Below are 19748 nucleotides of genomic sequence, written 5' to 3'. Positions count from 1 at the left end.
AATATCTACGGGTATTATTTGCCATATATCATACATATATCACTTCATCCGCTATTGTTGCTGGCTTTGTTGTTGGCTTTCCGCCACAATTCGTTTTCCCCTCCGGTTTGATTGAATCATGTCGCGGGGATTTTAATGCAATTTTCCCAGTCCAAGACCCATTTAATTGGAATTCCAATTTTGTAGCTGCAAAAAAGAAAATAAAAACAATCCCCAACCACAACAACACCAAGCGGGAGCAGCGATAAAATTGTTTTTCATCTCATTATTGCACAAGTGGTCAAAGTAATTCATAACACACACTCGATATTGAAAAGCTACTGGTGTGTGTTTATCCGTCAGCTTTTCACACGCCAGCGAAATAATAATTTATTATTTCAATTAATCAAAATATAACCACAACGCTGATTTAGGGCAAATGCGTATATTTTAGCCATATTTAAGCTTATATGTGCATTAATCATGAAACCTTTATGTTGTGGTAAATAATTATTGCAAAATAAATATTAAAGCGTTAAGTAGATTAACAGAAAACAATGTGGCATATTCTTCAATTTACTCCAAATTCTTTACTCTGCAACACATCTAAAATTCTGGGGAAAAACCCTTTTAAAACATTCCATTCTGACATCCTTTCCCTCGGCATTTTCCCACCACTCCTACATGGTCGCCATTCCTTTTATTCGACCAATCTCATCCAACATCTTTCACCATTTTTCCGCATTTTCCCCAAATTCTAGCCCACTCGCATTGCAGCAAAATGTGCGGAAAGCAGAGTCAATTTGCTGACTTACATGGAAAGTGCATATGCAACCATCCTGCCGCTTTTCCCCCGAAAGTCCCAGGAAGTGCAATTTCCATATGGGGCGCTAGCTGGAAATGCGCAACAACAACTGGCAAATAGGTAAAAAATAAATAAAAAACAAACGGCCCCAAAAAATACTTGCAAATGCTCCAAAATCTCGGGCAGAAAAGACCGGGACAGGCAGTTATATCCCGGCATCCAGGCAATGCCTCCTGGGAATTACCTTGGTTATTGTTTCAACATTTTTATCTGCCTGCCCTCGACAACAGAGAAAAAGAGAAAAAACAGGTGGAAGTGATACAAAAAAAATGGGTAGCGAGTCTAGGGGCTTAGGACCCCTACTAAAGAATAAAACAAAAACAAAATGGAAGAGGGTGCATTACATATGCCACGAGTGCGTTTGGGCATAAATCCCAATTTAATCCATCCGGCTTTTAGTTTTGTACATTTTCCATCTCTATTTTTTCGGGCTCTTCCTCTTAATATGTGTAGTAAGCTCCCCTTTGGGGGGTTTTGGGCTTTCGACCGTTCTGCCCAGAAGTCGAACGACTAGCAATGCGTTTTCGACTTTGTTGTGAAACGTTGCCTCTAAAGGGGTCAATGTTAAAGATTTTAGAAATACTAATTAGGATTTGCTATTGTTTCTTTTATGTCTACAATTGCAACGCTCAACAGGAGGAGATAAGAAATTATTTGGCAAATAAATGCACGATGCCCTACATTTTCGAAATGTACACAAATAAGTGTTTAGTTTAACACATACGATTGCTTCCTAAGCTAGCAATAGTAATTCGTTATTAATTTCAGAATAAGAGCAGCCAAACGTCGTTGCTGCCAAAGAGCTGTGAGTAATTTTTACGTACTGTCTTGTTTTTATTAAATTTTGTTATGTTTTTTCCTCACATCCTCTAGCCGGTTTGCAGCACTCCCCAAAGAATTTGCTGAAAACTGTTTGCTGCCCAGCCAACATTTTCGTGCGTCGTGTTTCGGGCTTTGTATATCGTTGTGCCGTGTATTTCTACCTTTGAGTGGTTGTTGTGGACCGCCTATGCCTGCCTACCTGCCGCTAAGCTGCGATTCGGAACAATAAAAGATAAGCCAACTTAATCCCATTGGGATTGCCCCCGATCTGCGACCGAAAAACCAGGCTTGTCAGTTTGCCGCTGCATGTCTGCTGCGTCTGCTGCTGCCTTTATGATTGTTTTGATTGAGATAGAAACTTATCAGTATCAGTTGGCCCCTGGAACACAATCGTGGCACAAAAAGAACACACAAATGGCATTACATGGAGCGGAAAAACTTTTATAGGCGCCAGGCGCGATCGCGATTGTGGAGCAAACGATTGAATCACTCGGCGGGAATAACTCCGATACGCAATCAAAGTCAACGGTTCAACAGCAGAAACGAAGCGAAGTTCGCGTAGACTATCTGATACCCACTAGTATATTCTGATAATAAGTACATGTACTGCAATCGAAAGTGACTTTGACCTCTCTTTCATCTGCGATCCTGCATCTCTTTCAGCAACACAGTTTTGTAACCCATTCAACTTGTCACCCATTTTCGCTTATCAATTTCACTTTCAGTTTTTATTTCCATTTTCTAGTTTATTTTCAGCGCGATAAGCCACCTATCGTCTCTTCCTATACAGAATACACATATGCAGTCTACTTGTAATTGAAATTAACAATACATGATTGATAATTGAAAATATACAATAGATTGTATGCAAAACATGACTGCTTTAGTTTATATTTACCCGATAATAGTGATGTAATTTTTTGTAGTGCATCTTAGAAGCATTTCAATTAGCTTTAGGAAAAGAAAAACAACTCTAAACCGATACACTCAGCACATTGGAATGCATTTTCGACTTACGACAAAGTTGAAGTCAAAGTTTAGTTGAAGGCCAACTGCAGCTTAATGCCTCTTCCTCTTCCCTGCCTCCGTCTGCTGCCTTCTCAGCTTCTTCTTGTTTAAGCCAAAGAGAAGCCCCACAAAATGCACCAAAAGGCAGACACAATAAATGCAAAAAACCAAGATAGGTACAAATATACATACACATAAATACATATATGTATGTCGAGACACATTTTAGCAATAAAAGCAATCTGCGAAGAAGTTGAGGAATATAAGACAAAAATAAACAACAATAACTACAGCAACACAAACAACAATACAAGCGGCTTCAAATCACGGCGGCAGAAAGGGAAGAAGAAGCGCGAACCAGGTAATCAGCACTACCAAAATGGCACAGTGGGTCAAAGCAAAATAACAAAGGTAACATTACTGGTATAAACGCGAAAAAAACGGAGCAACCAAAGTTAGCCGTTGCTGAACATAAATAAAAGGTGCAATAATAAAATATGTAAACAATTAATCATGCTAACTTTGTAAATACCATTTTTAATACCACAACTAGCGCTCTTGACCCACTGTGCCCGCAGGAAGCCGCCAAGAAGAAGCATTGGAGGGAAAAGGCGAGCCAAACAAAAGGTAAAATGTGCATGTAGTTGAGCAGCTGCTGCTTTTCCCTGCTTTCTGCTCTCCGATCGCGTTTACCTGGTGTCCCTTCCTTCGCCTCTCACCACTCACCTCTCACCTTTGCCCTCCCCTTTGCGTTACCTGTTCGCTCCGCGGAGGAAGTAGGGATAGAGAGAGGAAAGAGGCAGTAAACCTGCTGCAACGACCCGAAAAATTTGCATCAGCAGAGGAAAACGGGGAGGAAGTGGGACAGAAATGCATCGAAATTCCCAGGCATTTATGAAATATTTCCATAATTTCAAAACGAATTGTGCCACTCGTTGGAATTGCGGTAAACATTGCGTTTTTCTCCTTTTTTATGGCATAAAACATGTGTAAGCATTAACAACATTTGTTTACTATGCATATGCAGGTACAATTGTTATTTGTGATAAATGTATTTTAGTTGATTTTCATTACAGTCCGTTGGGACACTCATCATTTCATATACTTAATTTATATTTTTACATTGGCTTGCTCAATGCAATTTTGTTCCAGTGCATGTGTAGGTGAAAAATGGATTATCTAAATGCGGCTGGGTGGCAGGTAACAACATAGAAATAATAATCCGGAACTTTCCACACGGCTTAAGCCAAAACGGGAAAAATAGAAACCCAAAAGCGAACCAAATCGAAATTTAATAAACGAAATGCAATCCATAAACAGAAAGTGTGATTGTCGGATGTGTATGTACATAAATGCCAAAACACAAAAAAGTTGCTCAATATTTTCGCCCCCATCCACGAATTATTTTTCTTCCGACTTGCTTTATGCATGTAAAAACCAGTGAAAGTTCTCGGCGAACGTGTCGCAACATAATTAAACCCGAAAATCACTACAACAGCAAAAACTTACCTCACTTCCAGTCGAATGTAATTCCAATTCCAATTAATAGCTCGTTGAGGCGAAATCCAATTCCATTTGATTCTTGAAATAAAAAACCAAATAAACACTCAGAAACAACCGAAAAATGATGAACAAAAATCTGTGGGGGGATTTTTCTTCACAATTTCACAATGTTTGCAAATTGCGTTAACTTGTTTGTTTAACACTGGCGTACACTTTTAATAAATATCAAATATTATAATGTACTAGTTTAAATTATGCCTTAGTACTTTATTATTGCTTAAGATGTTCGCTTTTGCCAGTTTTGGAATGCAAGTAACTATGTTTGCATAATTGAAACCTTTTATTTTCATTAAATATACAACTTGTGAAATGACGACAAGTAAATTACTTTAACAGGCTTTTTTATGCGCTTTTAATTGTTATTATTTGGCTCTTGAATATTAAATGCCTTGCAAAATAACTGCACTTAAATCACATTTATTGGCATTTTAATATTGTTTGCGCATCAGTATTCATTTACTTTTTTTCTGCTGTTAGTTGAAACTGAAATTGTTCAAGTGGCGGACAAACACAAACACCTGCAACGCGCGCAACTTGCACAAGCTTGTCGACATTTACCGTTGTTCTGCTGCTGCTGCTGCTGCTGCTGCTGCGCCTGCGCTGCGTCGCCGTCGACGTCGAAGAACGCTGCCACTCGCAACGTTTGTATTTCTTTATTTAGAAATTTCGCTGGTTGCGCGTGCGTGCAACTCACTGCAATGCACAGAAAAAAAAAAGAGGGCACCACAGAACGAAACCACCGAAAAAAAACTCCGCTTAAAAAAACCGACGGATAACAACGAAACAACAACGAGAACGGAGCGACGCGACCGCCGATCACGAAAGCAAGATACTGAAGTGTGACCGCATTGCGTAGCTCGAAAATTACCACGCGGCCTAAATGTACTAAAATACACCAGGTGATATGTACACACCCCGGACACAAACCACACAGATCGTGGTTGGTTTCCGTGCTAAGCTAGCTATTATTTCATTGGAAATCTAGCTAGTTCCCATCACTGCCTGGCTATCAATACCTAGTTATTAATAATATAATACATAAATAATAATAACAATATTAATAAAAAATAAACAATACCTAAATACAGTTATTCAATGCAAGACCAACAGCGTATGAGCGGCTTAATTATTTTATAGCCAAATGTAGCTAGATTGGTGATCTGCATTTGGCATCACTGACTGAGCCAAGCAGCAAGTTCCTGAAGTCTGGCAACTCTGCGATCAGCTGTTTGAAAACTTGCAATTTTATTTCCAAACAATAACACATTTCAAATTGATTTCCCCAAGAAAATATAGCTAGACAAGACCCGAAATCTATGAGCCTTATTTGCCGACGACTTGGCTCGTCCTTGAGGCCCATTATCCGCGCTATCCACCACCCGCTCGCCACCGAAAACATCGCAGCACAAAGGTCACCGCTGACAAACAAGCGTTTTTACGCCGGCAAGAGGATGGATCTAAAGTATCTCAATCAAAAGGAGGCCATCGACGTGGACCAGGAGCTCTTCACGGAGTACAAGTTCAGTGTGGATCAGCTAATGGAGCTGGCGGGCTTGAGTTGCGCCCACGCGGTGGCCAAATGCTTCCCAGCGGAGAAGCATCCGCGGATTCTCGTTTGCTGTGGACCCGGCAACAATGGTGGCGACGGCTTGGTGGCCGCCCGGCATCTCTCCTTGATGGGCTACACACCCACCATATACTATCCCAAGCCGACGGCCAAGCCGCTCTTTGAGAACCTCAGCCACCAGTGCCAAATGATGGGCATCTGCGGCGTGAAGGAGTGTCCGTCGGTGGAGAGTGCCGCCGCCAACTATGACCTCATCCTGGACGCCCTCTTTGGATTCAGCTTTAAGCCGCCGGTGCGAGCGGACTTCGTCGCCGTCGTGGAACTGATGCAGCAGACCAAACTGCCAATTGCCAGGTGGAATTTGTTTTGTTTTACCCTCATGCCATCAAATCCTAAACTAATGATGCATTCTGCTTGCAGCGTGGACATTCCGAGCGGCTGGGATGTGGAGAAGGGCAAGCTGACTGAGTGCGATGTGGAACCGGCTCTGCTCATTTCGCTGACTGCCCCCAAACTTTGTGCCCGCCAATTTCGCGGCGAACATCACTACTTGGGCGGCAGATTCGTGCCGCCCGCTCTGCAGCGCAAATACGAACTGAATCTGCCCGTTTATCCGGGCAACGAACTGTGCGTCAAGCTGTGATTGGGAATGAAGGAGTCTTGAGCTGCGCTCTCTGGTTTTCGTGCAACTTTGATGGACTTTTTGTTGCAGAAACACTGACTTTCCAGTTGCGGCAAACACAATATTCAATCAAAAATTGATTTATTTTCGGTAAAAATTTGTTAATTTATCTTTAAGCTAATAAAAAAAATAATGGAATCTTAAAATGAATTAGCAACCAAGAAAATTCTATACTTTACTTTAAAAAATGATTTATTTCGTTAAAAAATAATGCTTGTAACTATTTGAAAAGCTTCTCTGGTTTGGTTCTACAAAGTTTCAAGTTCTCCCTTGTTTTATTTTATATATTACATATTATATAAAGACTACGATCGAAAAGCTAATAAACTATTGGTCGATTATATCCCAGATATCTATTTGTACAAGCGATTGTAGTTCTTGCGCCGGCGATCCTCCTCGAAATTGTTGTTCCTGGCCCACTCCTTGAGGTTTCCCTTGGAGCGCAGCATGGCGGACTTGGAGTCCACGTCGCGCAGCACGAACGGCGAGAATCCAGCGGTATAATCCTGATCCAAAGCGTTGGTCTTGGTCTTGGCAACGCGCGATGGCATCTGCCTGGGCATGGGCTGATCCTCGAACAGGATCGGATTTCTCGAGTGCTTGCCGCCGTGGAAACGCGGCAGACTCTGGTTCTTGTACTTGTTGGTCAGCGGACGGCGCGTATTGATGTGAATCACCTGGCGACCGTTCTCGTCGAGACTGACGGCCACGCGTTTCAGTGTCTTGTTGCCACAATTGGGGCAGAACACCTTGGTCATGATGCTGGTGGTCTTGTAGCAGGCATAGCATCGCAGTATATACGTGCGCAACTGTTTGATGATCCGGCCATTGAGGGCGGCCAGGTGGAGATTGAGCTGCTTGAGTACGTTCTGCAGTGCATAATCGGTGGTCATGCAGGCAACGGGCGGCACTTCATCCGTCTCCACCTTGCCCTCGAGAGCTTTCTTGGCCTTCTTGATGTTTGAGTGCGTGATCCAGCCATCGTCACCCACATCCTCGTCGAGATTTTGGCTGTGTTTGGCTTCCTGTGGCTCGGATACCTCCTCATCTACTTCGGCCGGCTGAGAGACCAACAATTCTGCAAGCTCTTGCTCTTCCTCGGCACTGGGTGCGCATTTGAGCTGCTCGAACAGCTTGTCCAGCTCCTCCTGGCTGGGCTCCTGATCTGGTTCCTCCTCCGTTTGGATGGACTCGCTGGAAAATGGCACTTTGCCGGCCAACTGGGCTTCAATGGCGGCCTTAACAGTGTCTTGGGATTCATCGCCTTCCTGCGCATCCTCGGCATCATCCCCTTCCTGGGATTCCTCATATTCCCCCTCGGAATCCTCATCTTCCCCCTCGGAATCCTCCTCGTCCTCCTCCTCTTCGCCCTCGGGCATGTACCAGCCGACTAGTCTCTTGTTATTGGGATCCTGCATCTCCTCGGGCTTCTCCTTGGATGCAATGGTCTGTGCCATCACGGGCTCCTGGCGCAGGTGGTCAGTGCCCACGGTGTCTGCCTCCAGTTCGTAGGTGAGGGATATCACTTTCAGATCGATGCCCGACAGACTCGCATAGTCTCCGGTTTTCTTGGCGAACTCCACGCAGTGCTTAATGCTCTCCGGACGAGGCTCGCGCACCTGGAGGTCGAAGGGCAGGACGCAGAGGCGACGAATCTGGCGCCTGTTGCGCACCTCGGCCACCACATCCGGTACGGTGAGCACCTGCTCCGCATATTCCTGGAGGGGATTAGTTGCGGTTTTAGATGGTTCGCATTGAGGATCTATGGATGACTTACGTTCAGGGGCACGGCGTTTATGAAGGCTGTGGTGTCTGCCACCAGGAACTTGATCTTTCCGCTCGTTTCGCTCATTTTTCGTGGTACCTTTCACATGAAAAACAATGCACGGCAAATAAAAATAACAATTTCTGCACGTGTCGGGATTAGTGTGGCAGTGGCAGGTTATGATCAAAATACCAAAAAGTTTTTTGGATTTTGATATTTTAATTGTATTTATTTCCATTTTAAAGGTATAAATATTACTCAAGGCAAATCTCATGCAGTCTTTAAAATTGTATAAGAGTCAATCATTGAATGGATCTATCAAACTAAATCATGTAAAAAATATTTGTTTTCACCATTATTATTATTTATACAGGGATGGGTCGGCCATAGTTACTTAGACTTTCGGCGGGACTTTCGTGTAAAGTTACAAATTTACTTAACAAAATACAAAATTACTCAGTTAAACACAATAATGGTACATAATGGTACATGATTATGACTAATATTAAGAGATTAGAGAAGATTTAGTAAATTGGCAGGGCTTGACGAAACTAATAATTTGCTGGAGGTTTTCAAAAAGACTGTCCCACTTTAATTTGTTTTTAAACATATATTTCTATTTTCAATTTAAGTTAATTCAGTCAGTTAAGTAAGTTGTGTTCAATACAATAAAAATATAAAAAAAATACATTAAATAACAATTAAAATAAATACAATTAAAATAAATAGTATTTCATTATTTTGCAATGGAATATTCTAGGGTGCTTGCGATATATGGATTTGCAATCGCAGTACGGTCACACTGCCCTCCCCATTTAGCTGACAGTTCCATCTCTAGTTTTCAAGCCAAAAATGGCGAAGTTTTCATTCTGAATTCGTACAAATAGGAGTCGGAAGTAGTGGAAAGTGCTCGATTTGAACGGAACGGAGCTAATCCGCCGGATTTAGTGATTTAGTGCAAACGAGCGGTACATTCGCGTCATCCGCTAAACGGTATGTGGGGCCCATGGCCAACCGCCGCCATAGCGGCCACCACTACCGTACCCCCACCGCAACCGGCGGCTCCGCCGCCGCTGCCGGACACCCCGCCCCCTCCGCCTCCATCGGACGCGTCCGCCGGAGCACCCCACTCCACTCAGCCGGCAGCAGGCGGAGCGGCCACCGCATCCGCTGCATTCAACCCATATACCAGCGGCCAGGCGACTGGGGCCGGCAACCCCTATGAACAGTATACGGCCGCCCAGTATGCGGCCATGACCCCCGAGCAGCAGTACGCCCTGCAGCACCACTGGCACCAGTGGCAGACTTACCAGGCTGAGTACGCCAAGTGGCATGCCCAGTACGGCGAGCAGGTGAGTGAAATCTGGTAATACACAATGAACTTCCTACAATATTAGTCTTCTAACCCATTAGTACAAGCGTGAAATGGCCGCTGCCGCGGCCGTGTCCGTAAATCCCACAGTTCAAGGCGTACCCGCTCCTATGGTAGCTGGTCCTACACCAGCTCCCGTTCCAGTGGTCGCTGTACCCGGGCCACAGGCCTATCCTGTCGCGCAAAACTATTACCAAGGCGTCTCCGCCTCACCGGCGCCGCCAGCGACACCCCTTGTCGTCGCGGGAGGGCCGCCAGTGCCCGGAAAGATCACGGCCCAGCCGCAGATGTACAATCAGCCGCCGCCGCCACCACCCCAAAAAGGTGGTTACAATCAGCATCTGAATTCCAATCAGAATGACAACCAAAGCATGTGGTCAGGACCACCGTCCATGCAACAGCCGCCGCCAAACAGATATAGTGGCGGTCAAATGAACCAGATGAGCTACAACAGTGTCGGACCAGACAACCTGGGATTTCCCAATCTCCAGCAGCCACCGCCTTCTGTGCAGAGACCAACACCTCAGCCGCAGTCGAACAACATGGACCATGGCCAGTGGGGAAATAACAATCAGCACGGCGCAGGCAACAATAATCGTCTTGCCTGGGATACCAGTGGTCCGCCGCCTGATAATGCCGGGCAACCAAGTCGGTGGAGTGGGCCGCCGCCGCCGCCAAATGATGTCAACAATCGCTGGAATGGACCGCCATTTAACAATAACACCAATGATAGCAATCGCCGCTGGGATGGATCTTCTAATCCAGCGCCGTCTGGCGGGGATCAGCCACAGAGTCGTTGGATAAGCGAACCACCGCCTAGCATTCAGAATCCCAATCAGCAAAATCAAAATCAGAATCGCTGGTTGAGCGGACCATCACCGAGTATTAGTGATCCGCCGCCGGATCATCAACATCACCAGCAAAGCAATAGCAACCAGCCACAGATTCCACGCCAGAATCGCTGGCAAGGCATCAATTCCGACATCGACACACCGCCCATGAGGGCCAACAACAAGCCAAATAGTTTCCACAGTAGCTGGGGAGATGGAGGTGGAGATGGCAACCAAAACAAAAACCAAAACAAGAATCCATTCATAAAGAACTCACAGTCTGATTTTCGCCCAGATCAGAACTCTGGCAATAACAATTTTGGACAGCGAACAGGAAATTATGGCAACAGTTACAATAACCAAGATCAAAGTAGTGCTGGAGGAAGCTTTAATATTAATCGCCGCCAGAGCAATCGCTGGGATAACAATCGCAACCAGGGATTTTCGGATGAAAGAGGCAGTGGCGATTCTGGTCCAGGCGGCTATAACCAAAATCGTGGCAATTTCAACCAGCGCAGCAGCTTCAATCAGTCGAATCAGCAGAACCGCAACCAACAACAACCCAGTGATCTGGACGAGGCCAGTTTCGATCGCCTGTTCGACCAGTGGGAGCAGCAGTTCGAAGACTGGAAGCGGGCCAATGCCAATCATCCGGATCGCGACGAGTATCGCCGCTACGAGGAGGAGTTCGAGAAGCAACGCCGTCGCATCGCGGACAGAAGGGAGCAAATGCGCCGACGTCGCCATCAGCAGATGGGTGGCTCTGCCGGATCGGGGCTAGGAGGCTCGACCGCAGACATGCCGAAGGTAGCAGCCGCAGGTGCATCCAAATCCGAGGAGCAGCAGCCAAATAATGATCCATTCGGAGGCCAAGGCAATTTCGCTGACCAGGGTCCACGACCTGGACCTGGCTTTGGTGACCAGGGTCCCGGCTCGGGACCCAATTTCGGACAAGGCAACAGACAATCCTTAAATCCTGGTCATTTTGGAAAAGAGAATCGCGCCTTCGAAAGCGCCGGAGTTCCAGCATTCAGAGGCAACCGAGGACCGCCACCGGGGATGCACAACCAGTACCAAGACGCCGAGCAAGCCATCCAGCAGACATTGGACACGCAGCCAGAGGAATCCCATGAAAGTCCAACTAACTCGCCGACATCAAATGAGAATTCATCTGATGGAAAGACAGCAATAACGCCAGCTCCACCAGTAGCTCCACCGATTGCATCACTGCCTCCGCCCAAAGTCACAGCTCCAGCTGCACCAGTAGTGCCAGATCCGCCCGTGGTTGCGCCCACACAGCCTCCTCCGATGTCCTCCAATCTTGGCAAGCGCCGGCAACCCGCTCCCACTGCCATGCCCGCCAAGCAAGTCAAGGAGGAGGAGCCCATACTTACCATTTCCCTGGACGACGATGAGGAGGACGAGGAGGAGGAGGAGGAAGAGGCCGCGCCAGACACGCCCATGGGCAGCTTTTTTAAGAAAAACGATGGCATCCCCGGTCTGGATTTGGTGGCCGATGGCAATGTCAAGAATAATACGTCCTCGGTCTTCGATGTGGGGCTCAAGGACTCAGATGAAACTGAAGCGGCTGATGCCTCTGCAAAACATTCAGACAAGTCGTCCACAGCCAAAAAGAGCAACGAATCTCTAAGCACCGCCCTCAAGGATCCCAATTTCATCAATAATCTCTCCCAGGCGGTGGCCAATGTGCAGGAACGCCAGCAGCGCGATCGTCAGGAGCAACAAGAGGATCAGGAACCCAGAACGGATGGACGTCCTTTGTCCTTCGCCGAGTGGCAGCGCAAGAAGAACAGCGGCAACGAAAACAAGTCGCAGGATTCCCGCGACTCGATGAGTACCAGTGGCGGCGAGAGACCGGACAATAGCGGCCCACCTGGTGGCTTTGGTCCCGGACACGGTCCAGGCGGAGGACCCGGCCATAGAGCAGGCTCTCGTCCAAATTCTGGACCTGGCTACGGTCCCGGTCCAGGTCAAAACGATGGATCGCGCTTTGAAAGCTTTGGTCCGAATCAAGTGCCTGGAAATAACTTCATAGACTTCGATGGCAATGGACCACCGGGCTTTGGTCCACCGGGCAGAAACTTTGGACCCAACGGTCCAGGGCCACATGGACCCAACTTCGGGCCCAACTTTGGCCACGGCCCAGGCGGTCCTGGGGGCCCATTCTTTGGACCAAATGGGCCGGGACCAGGTCCGAATTTCGGACCAAACTTCAGAACCAATGGCCCCAACTTTGGACCAAACTTTGGCCCCAATTTCGGACCGGGTCCGGGTTCCCGCAACTACGGACCCCGCGGACCCGATGGTCCATTCGGTCCGCGCCGTGATGACTTCGGTGGCCCGCCGTTTGGCGGTCCTGGACCCCACTTCGGACCCAATGGACCCGGGTCCAACATGCGCGGTTTCAACGGCGGACCAAACAGTGATAATCCCTTCCGCCGGCAAGGCGCACCACCGGGTCCAGGTTTTGGCGACGATGATCTGGGCGCAGGACCACCAAGAGGACCCGGAAACTTTGGCAACCGCAACAGCTTTGGAAATCATGGCGGAGGAGGTGGACACAACAATCGGAAGAACTGGAATGACGGGTATGTGTCCTCAATTCGTTTCTTAAGTTTTCAACTTGATTAACTATTTTTCCCACTACGTATACAATAATATCGAATTTTATATCTTGACGAAAATTGGGGAAAGGGGGCAGAAGTAGATTCTTGCCCCCATTATGCTCTTCTAAAATCCAATATCAATTGTCTGATTGTCTGAGGAAGATATGGGAGCGCTATCTTTTCAAGAGCACTTGATTTTAGTTTATTTTTGGATGGTATCATCTGCAAATATGTTGGGTTTTTTCTTTACACTTTTGGGGAAGTCAAAGTATGGCTGCATGCTTATAAATAATTATTGAAATGTTAATACTTAATACTTACTTACACTCACCTTACCCATTCAGTAATTAGTTGATTTTGTATAAAGTACAGCTGCTATTTGCATTTATAGTTAGTATTTTGAGTGTTTATTATGAATAATCAATCCGTGCGATTAGAAATACCCAAGTATCTTAAATTTGTGGGACTTCAAGCGATTGTTTGTCCGAATGTACTGCCAATGGATTTTTGAGTATAATGCCAAGCTTTCGTATAAGTAATCAATCTGCTTCCTTTCATTCAGCTCTTTTCACATTACGAGTCCGTGTCAAACGGCTTGATGTTCAGATGGCATATATCCTATCATGTATATATATTGTTTTCATTGGAGCAAATCGTTGGGGCTTATTCCGCTCGATCCCACACTTTCCCCACACTTTGTACCCCATCACTTTCTCTTTCTGTATTGATATCATCCAATTTAATGTAGTTAACTTGTGCAGGCCTTTTTATAGTTATCGTTAATGCTGGAATTTCGATTCCAACCCCGTTTTTTTCTTCTTCTCTTCTACTTCTATGCAATACTGATAAATACTGAATGTAAAAACATAATTTGAAACAATGTTACAAACGACCGATAACAAAAATCGATTACCTAAACGGTGGTATTGATTGTTGGCGATCTACCCGATACATATGCATATATGCATATATCCATCAATCTGTCTGATCCATTGTCTGTGCAGCAAGAGAAGGGGGCGGTAGGAAGCTCCAGCAACGGCAGCAGCAGCGCAGGAACTGATCTCTGAACTCTCGATACCGCGATCTGATTAGGCGACTGATGACAGATGACAGATTTGTTTGGGGGCGGCTATCGAACAGGGCAGATCACAACCCCCCTCGAAAATATACATACATATATAACTAGCTATATATATACACGCATATATCAGTCGGATCGCTGCGTCCAGCAGTCAGAAAAAGATCTATAATTCGATTAATTAAGGATACACGCATACACATCCGTCACATTCATTGAAGAGGAGTAAAAAATAGACAACATGTATGAGTCTAATTTTGTTGCTTCGCATATTAATGGAAGTTAATTATTTTTACGTTTTTTGACCTGCAATAATCACTTAGAAATAGCTTAATCTCTAACTAAATTATTTGGTAGCTAAGTTTTGTTCGCTTAAAATCAACGCGACTAAATAATTAACTCATTGTTTTACCAACGAAAAACATCAGCAACAGCAATATCTCGATTCGAGTTATATGTAACTCTTTTATAGCGCGAAGTTATTTAAGTCGTATATGTTAAATATATACTATGGAATTTAATATCAATAAAGGAAGACAAAACCCAAGTAACGTTATTGGGGGATTATTATCCTTTGTAATCCTGCAGGAACCTTTCATTTTTGGTCAACTGTCCGTCTGCAAATGAATCTTTGTTTATACCACATTCAATATCCATTTACATCCGATCGCTAAACATTGGCTCTGGTTAATTTTTAAACATTGTTAATATGTCAATTATTCGATCTAAGTAACTATCTCAGGATCTGGTTGAAAACTTTTGAGAAACACAAAGTAATATCTTGAAAAATTTTACTGCTATACCCCATTGGTTTTTGCTAAACAAACCAATAGGGTATTTCGTTGGAAATGCACTTGATAAGGTTTTGGAATCAAACAAAACTGAATGCGTCCGCTTTCTTGTTTCCGATTTTATTGCATTATTGCATATTGTCCGCAATATTATTGTGAGCTAATAAACCACCCTTATGTAAATTATCAATTGTCCGATTAAATAAAACATTCAATATAATGCAATACATATACATATTGTCCTAAAGATGTTATACATTAATTTATTTGTCCGCTTATTTATGCGATTTTCTAGTTATTCCGTCTCCCAAATCAAGCCAACATTTTCCGATTTAATTAAGATTTGAGTTCATCACCACTTGGATACGGTGATGCTATCTATTTTGTCTTTTGAAATGTAGAATCTCTTTATAAGCAATGCAGCTTGCCTATTCTAAGTTTAGGACCAAAAATATATAAATCTTTCATTGCTGACCTGCAATTTTGAGGGCAGTGGGACATGTCCACTGCCACGCCCCCTTATCTTAACTTAAACAAACAACTATTTTAGTAAATTTCAATCGAAGTAAAAGTTCAAGTGTTTTTCTTTTGGTTTTTAAACATTAAAAACCTAAAAAAAAATAATATACAATACCAAAAATATTACATAAACCAAACAAATTGCCGCAAAAATAAATCAACAAACGTAAACGTAACCATTGTATACTAAAATCGCCAATGGTGTGTTCCACCTACCACCTTCCATCACTGAAAAAAAAAACAAACAAAAACTAAAGGCCGGAGCAACAGCGGAAACAATTCAATGGCAACCGCAACCAGAATGAACCCATCTATCGACCGATGAAGGTATTCGACTATTCCAATAACCCAAAAGCCGCCAAGGTGATCGATTATGGCCACAAGTCGGGTGATGGCAATCCCGTCGATGGGCCAGCCGGTCAGAGACCCGCTGACAGAATTCCAGAATTTAGACCAGTGAAGACCTTCGAGTATGGCCACTCCTCGTTCACGGGATCGAATCGCATGGGAATGCCAGGAGGAATGGAAATGGGCGGAATGGGAGGAGATCCCAACCAAGCGATGACAGGTGGCCCTAATCGAGGCATGGCAGCGGGACCAGGTGGATTGGGAGGACCCGGAGGTCCAGGGAACAAGCGTAAGAATAAGAAAAAAAACAAACAACAAAAGAAGGAGGAGCGATTGCAGTTCAGTCAAAACCAACAGTTCCAATCGAATTCGGTTGAAGAACGTAGTTCTGAACAGGGTTATGAGGTAAGTGGATAGCACAGTTCAAGCCTCTATCTTGTTCTCTAATCCTGTCTATGAATATATTCCACCAGGGGACACAGAAGGATCAGGACGATGGGTTCCAGAAAAGTAAGGAACGCAATGATCTCGAAGACATTTCCGATACTGAAGAGTAAGTTTAAGTGTGTCAATGCTTTTTAAGCTGGTTGTATACGATGGCAGCAGCAATATGGAGAAAGGGATTTCCATTCGACCGCTGCATGCTCCATCGATTACAGTCTGCTTAAAACCTCTGCTGGCTGTATTGTACTTATTGTTCTTCCAATTTTCATCAGTACCCTAGAAACTGTTGATTGCGATGATGACGACGAAGAGCTGCCACCGCCGCCATCGATGAACAAATGGAATCAGGGAAATGACCAGGAGCAGTGTAATCAAAACCAGTACAATCTCTTCCCAGCCAATCCGCAGCGTCAGCAGCTAGGTGACGATTCGGATAAGTTGGCTCCTCCTCCGCCGCCAACCATGTCACTTTTCCCCTCGGCAGCCAATGCCAATGAGAATATTGCTGACCCAGTGACTGATCTCAATCTGGAGATGTGCGTGCCGACCAATGAGAATTGCAATACGATCTCCGTGGACGAAGTGCTCTTGAATCCCGGTCGCATGACCCGTCCCAAGCGCATTTGTATCATTTTGCGTGGCCCTCCTGGCTGCGGCAAATCGCATGTAGCCCGACTCATCAAGGAAAAGGAGCTGGAGATGGGCGGTGCCAATCCGCGCATTCTCAGCATCGATGATTATTTCATCATTGAAAATGATTACGACGAGAAGTGCCCCAAAACGGGCAAGAAGGTGAGAGGGAGTGTAGTTAATTATATGCTGTTAGTTTTACTATATTGCTTCGATTGCCATCTGCAGATACCCAAAAAGGAGATATTGTACGAATATGATGACAGTATGGAGGAGACCTACATGCAGTACCTAATCAAGTCGTTTAAAAAGACACTTTGCGACAATCTGTACGATTTTATAATAGTGGATTGCAACAACAATTCGCTGCGCACACTGAATGAATTTTATTGCCACGCCAAAGACTCGAATTTTGTGGTGGGTTCATGGTCAACGACTCAATGCTTCTTTGAGGGATGTTACATATTATTTCTTGTATTCACTACAGCCCTACATAGTGGACCTGCACTGCGATCTGGAGACGTGCCTTGGTAGAAACTCTCACCAGCGCACCGAGAACGAGATCCGCGTGGTGCTGGACAACTGGTGCAACACACCGCTGCAGTACATCAAACTGGACGTGAGCTCTCTCCTCGAAAACGTTGTCGAAATGGAAGATGTTGAGGACATGGCTACGGTAACTATGCACTAAGTGGTGCGACGCAAATGTGACTGCTACTGTGTCGCCGCTGAGCAGGAGTTTTTGGACTGGCCAGTGGGTCAGTGGGTGGCCAGTCCGGAGTTTCCAAGCTGAATCAAAATCAAAATCTAGTCATGTTTACTGTTTAAGAGATTAAGAGATACCTTTTATTCTGACCTGGCCGGGCCAAGTCCTTTCAAAAAACAACAACAAAAAATACAATGCGAACGCTAAATGAAAACTGCATACGAAACCCTTATTATATAAACTACAAATATATATATATATATATTCCCATCTTATGACATGCAAATTGTGCACCGCTAGCCTTAGACTAAGAAACAATTTCGAACTTACAATTAAGCTTTTAGTAAAGGCAACTATGCAAGCTGGGTCAAGCGAACGTTTTGTTGATTTATGGCGGCTTCATTTCATTTCCAGGACGATAATGCATGCGCCGGCGAAGGGGCGACTGTGGGAGCTTCAGCGGCACACGAGGATGCGGCTGTCGAAGAGACAGACGACAGCAATAGCGCCGACGCCTCCAACGATGTAAGTGTTACTGCTAATTGCATGGATTGATTGGATTCATTTTGAGACATATGTGCGCTGTTTGCGTAGGGGAAATAATGGGTTTATTATTAAATTATTGCTTGTTTGCAAGAAGATTGCATTTTTTATATCCAATTTAATGTACAAATATCGTTACAAATGTGAAGGAGTTTTAGTACTTCGACACGTTGGATACAAGATTCTGATATAAACAAACATGTGCTCAAGCCTGTGATACCATTTTAACATTGCTCTTAGTTACTCAACGCTTTTAAAATTATTTCGAAAATTCAATTAAACGTTGTATGGTTAAATTGCAAACTAACGCGTGGTCGCTGTTGATTAGTCTCCCAGAATCAATCCAGTCAGTTAGTAGGAGTCAGAAATGTTCGGGAAACTAGTGACTAAATGGTTTGTGGTCATCGTATCGGTAAACACTCCTCTAAACTTTCCTGAAATTCTCCCATTGCACTCTATTTAATCCGGCCACCCCAATCGTGCGTTTCGTGTGCTCCCCGTGCAGTGCGGCTTCCTGAAAAGCAAATGGGAACGCGATACCACCGAGGATAATCTAGGTGAGTCCCCTCCCTCCTGTTGGCCCGATTTTGGCTCGCCAGCTAACCGCATTTCTTTGTTTCAGCCCGCTTGGATGGCACCAAGCGCCTGATGCAGAACCGCAGGACTGCCAGCATGGCCGACTATCTCCAGCTGGAGGATTGGGAACCACCCACAACCTCGGCCAATGGCAAGAAGCGGGTGAGTACGATCAAGGGCCAGCCTGGCGAGAAACGTTTCTTTGCAAGCTTGGATTAGAAACCTAGCGAACGACTAGTGGGTTGTCTTCCACATGAGACGGAAGAGGATAGCTATACGTATTGCTATCTCTTCTGGTTGAGAAAGTACAATATCTTAATATACTTAACATACTGCAACGGTTGCGAAAGTATTTAAACGTTTCTTGATAGCATTTCCTTAACAAATTCTAGTTACTAAATTACTAATTAAATCTCTTTTAGGTGCGTTGGGCGGACATCGAGGAAAAGCGCTCGCAGGAGAAGATGCGAGCCATTGGTTTTGTGGTGGGTCAGACCGACTGGAACCGCATGATGGATCCCAATGCGGGCAGTCGGGCCCTGAATAAAACCAAGTATATTGAGCGCATTAAGCGTCGCTAGACGTCAATTACAAACACGCCACAAATTCCAAATTTCAAGTGACAAAAAGCTAACAAAATGAAAACAAAAACTCGCAGCATTTCCATTTCCACACACCCAACACAGCATTTCCACATATGTACATCGGGCCCCACGAGGCGGCAACAAAAGGCTGAAAGGGATCCCGAATTACATGTAATCATCTGTCATCCAAATGCAATCAGTATAATTTTGAAATAATCAGTCATTTTTACGGCTGCATTTAGAAAAACGAATTCAATTTCGTTGACCGACACGAACAGCCGCGTTTGAAAGCATTGAAGCAAGTTATGAATACGGATGTATTTTAATTGTAAATTAAATCAATTCGCTTTGAAACCGGATAAGACATCCCATAATTATTTTTTTTTGTTAAAATAGTTTGAAAATATAAATGAATTGTATGTATGTACCATTAACATAATGTTTACTTC

The 19748-nt window shown here is 44.6% G+C and overlaps 4 protein-coding genes across 8 annotated transcripts in view; 2 read left to right on the top strand and 2 right to left on the bottom strand.

Annotated features, from left to right (window-relative positions):
- LOC6551582 overlaps positions 1–5086 on the bottom strand; it is a 46671-nt gene extending 41585 nt beyond the window's left edge. For 2 of the 3 annotated variants that reach the window (XM_026982680.1, XM_026982682.1), the window contains exons 1-2: positions 4796–5086; positions 4184–4255 (exon numbers count right to left, since the gene is read on the bottom strand). The gene's annotated coding sequence lies outside the window, so the exon portion shown is untranslated. Of the gene's footprint in view, positions 1–4183; positions 4256–4697 lie in introns of all 3 variants that reach the window. The other variant, XM_026982681.1, reaches the window with a different exon arrangement.
- A 354-nt stretch (positions 5087–5440) lies between these two features.
- On the top strand, positions 5441–6571 carry LOC6551584 (NAD(P)H-hydrate epimerase). Its single transcript, XM_001977234.3, has 2 exons — positions 5441–6158; positions 6225–6571. Exons 1-2 carry the CDS (start codon positions 5554–5556, stop codon positions 6445–6447), a joined length of 828 nt encoding a protein of 275 aa, XP_001977270.1. The 5' UTR covers positions 5441–5553; the 3' UTR covers positions 6448–6571.
- An 89-nt stretch (positions 6572–6660) lies between these two features.
- Positions 6661–8430, bottom strand: LOC6551585 (RNA-binding protein NOB1). Its single transcript, XM_001977235.3, has 2 exons — positions 8264–8430; positions 6661–8204 (listed from the first exon to the last, which is right to left on the bottom strand). Exons 1-2 carry the CDS (start codon positions 8336–8338, stop codon positions 6840–6842), a joined length of 1440 nt encoding a protein of 479 aa, XP_001977271.1. The 5' UTR covers positions 8339–8430; the 3' UTR covers positions 6661–6839.
- Positions 8431–9029: 599 nt separating this feature from the next.
- On the top strand, positions 9030–19689 carry LOC6551447 (putative uncharacterized protein DDB_G0289263). Of its 3 annotated transcripts, XM_026982654.1 has the most exons (11): positions 9030–9603; positions 9665–13062; positions 15726–16221; positions 16290–16369; positions 16533–17052; positions 17119–17307; positions 17378–17566; positions 18011–18121; positions 18645–18696; positions 18762–18877; positions 19138–19689. In XM_026982654.1, the coding sequence occupies exons 1-11, from the start codon at positions 9247–9249 to the stop codon at positions 19294–19296; spliced, it is 5667 nt and encodes a 1888-aa protein (XP_026838455.1). In that variant the 5' UTR covers positions 9030–9246; the 3' UTR covers positions 19297–19689. The 3 variants fall into 3 exon arrangements, with proteins under 3 accessions (XP_026838455.1, XP_026838456.1, XP_026838457.1); XM_026982655.1 differs by lacking the exons at positions 15726–16221; positions 16290–16369; positions 16533–17052; ... (1 more) ...; positions 17378–17566; positions 19138–19689 and having other exon boundaries at positions 18762–18776; XM_026982656.1 differs by lacking the exons at positions 15726–16221; positions 16290–16369; positions 16533–17052; ... (4 more) ...; positions 18762–18877; positions 19138–19689 and adding an exon at positions 14085–14705.
- Positions 19690–19748: the final 59 nt, after the last annotated feature.

This window comes from Drosophila erecta, unplaced genomic scaffold (genome assembly GCF_003286155.1).
Source record: "Drosophila erecta strain 14021-0224.00,06,07 unplaced genomic scaffold, DereRS2 tig00000152-arrow-arrow-pilon, whole genome shotgun sequence".
Classification (NCBI taxonomy): domain Eukaryota; kingdom Metazoa; phylum Arthropoda; class Insecta; order Diptera; family Drosophilidae; genus Drosophila; species Drosophila erecta.
Note: the sequence above shows the minus strand (reverse complement) of the source record. Positions and strands in the feature narration are given on the sequence as shown.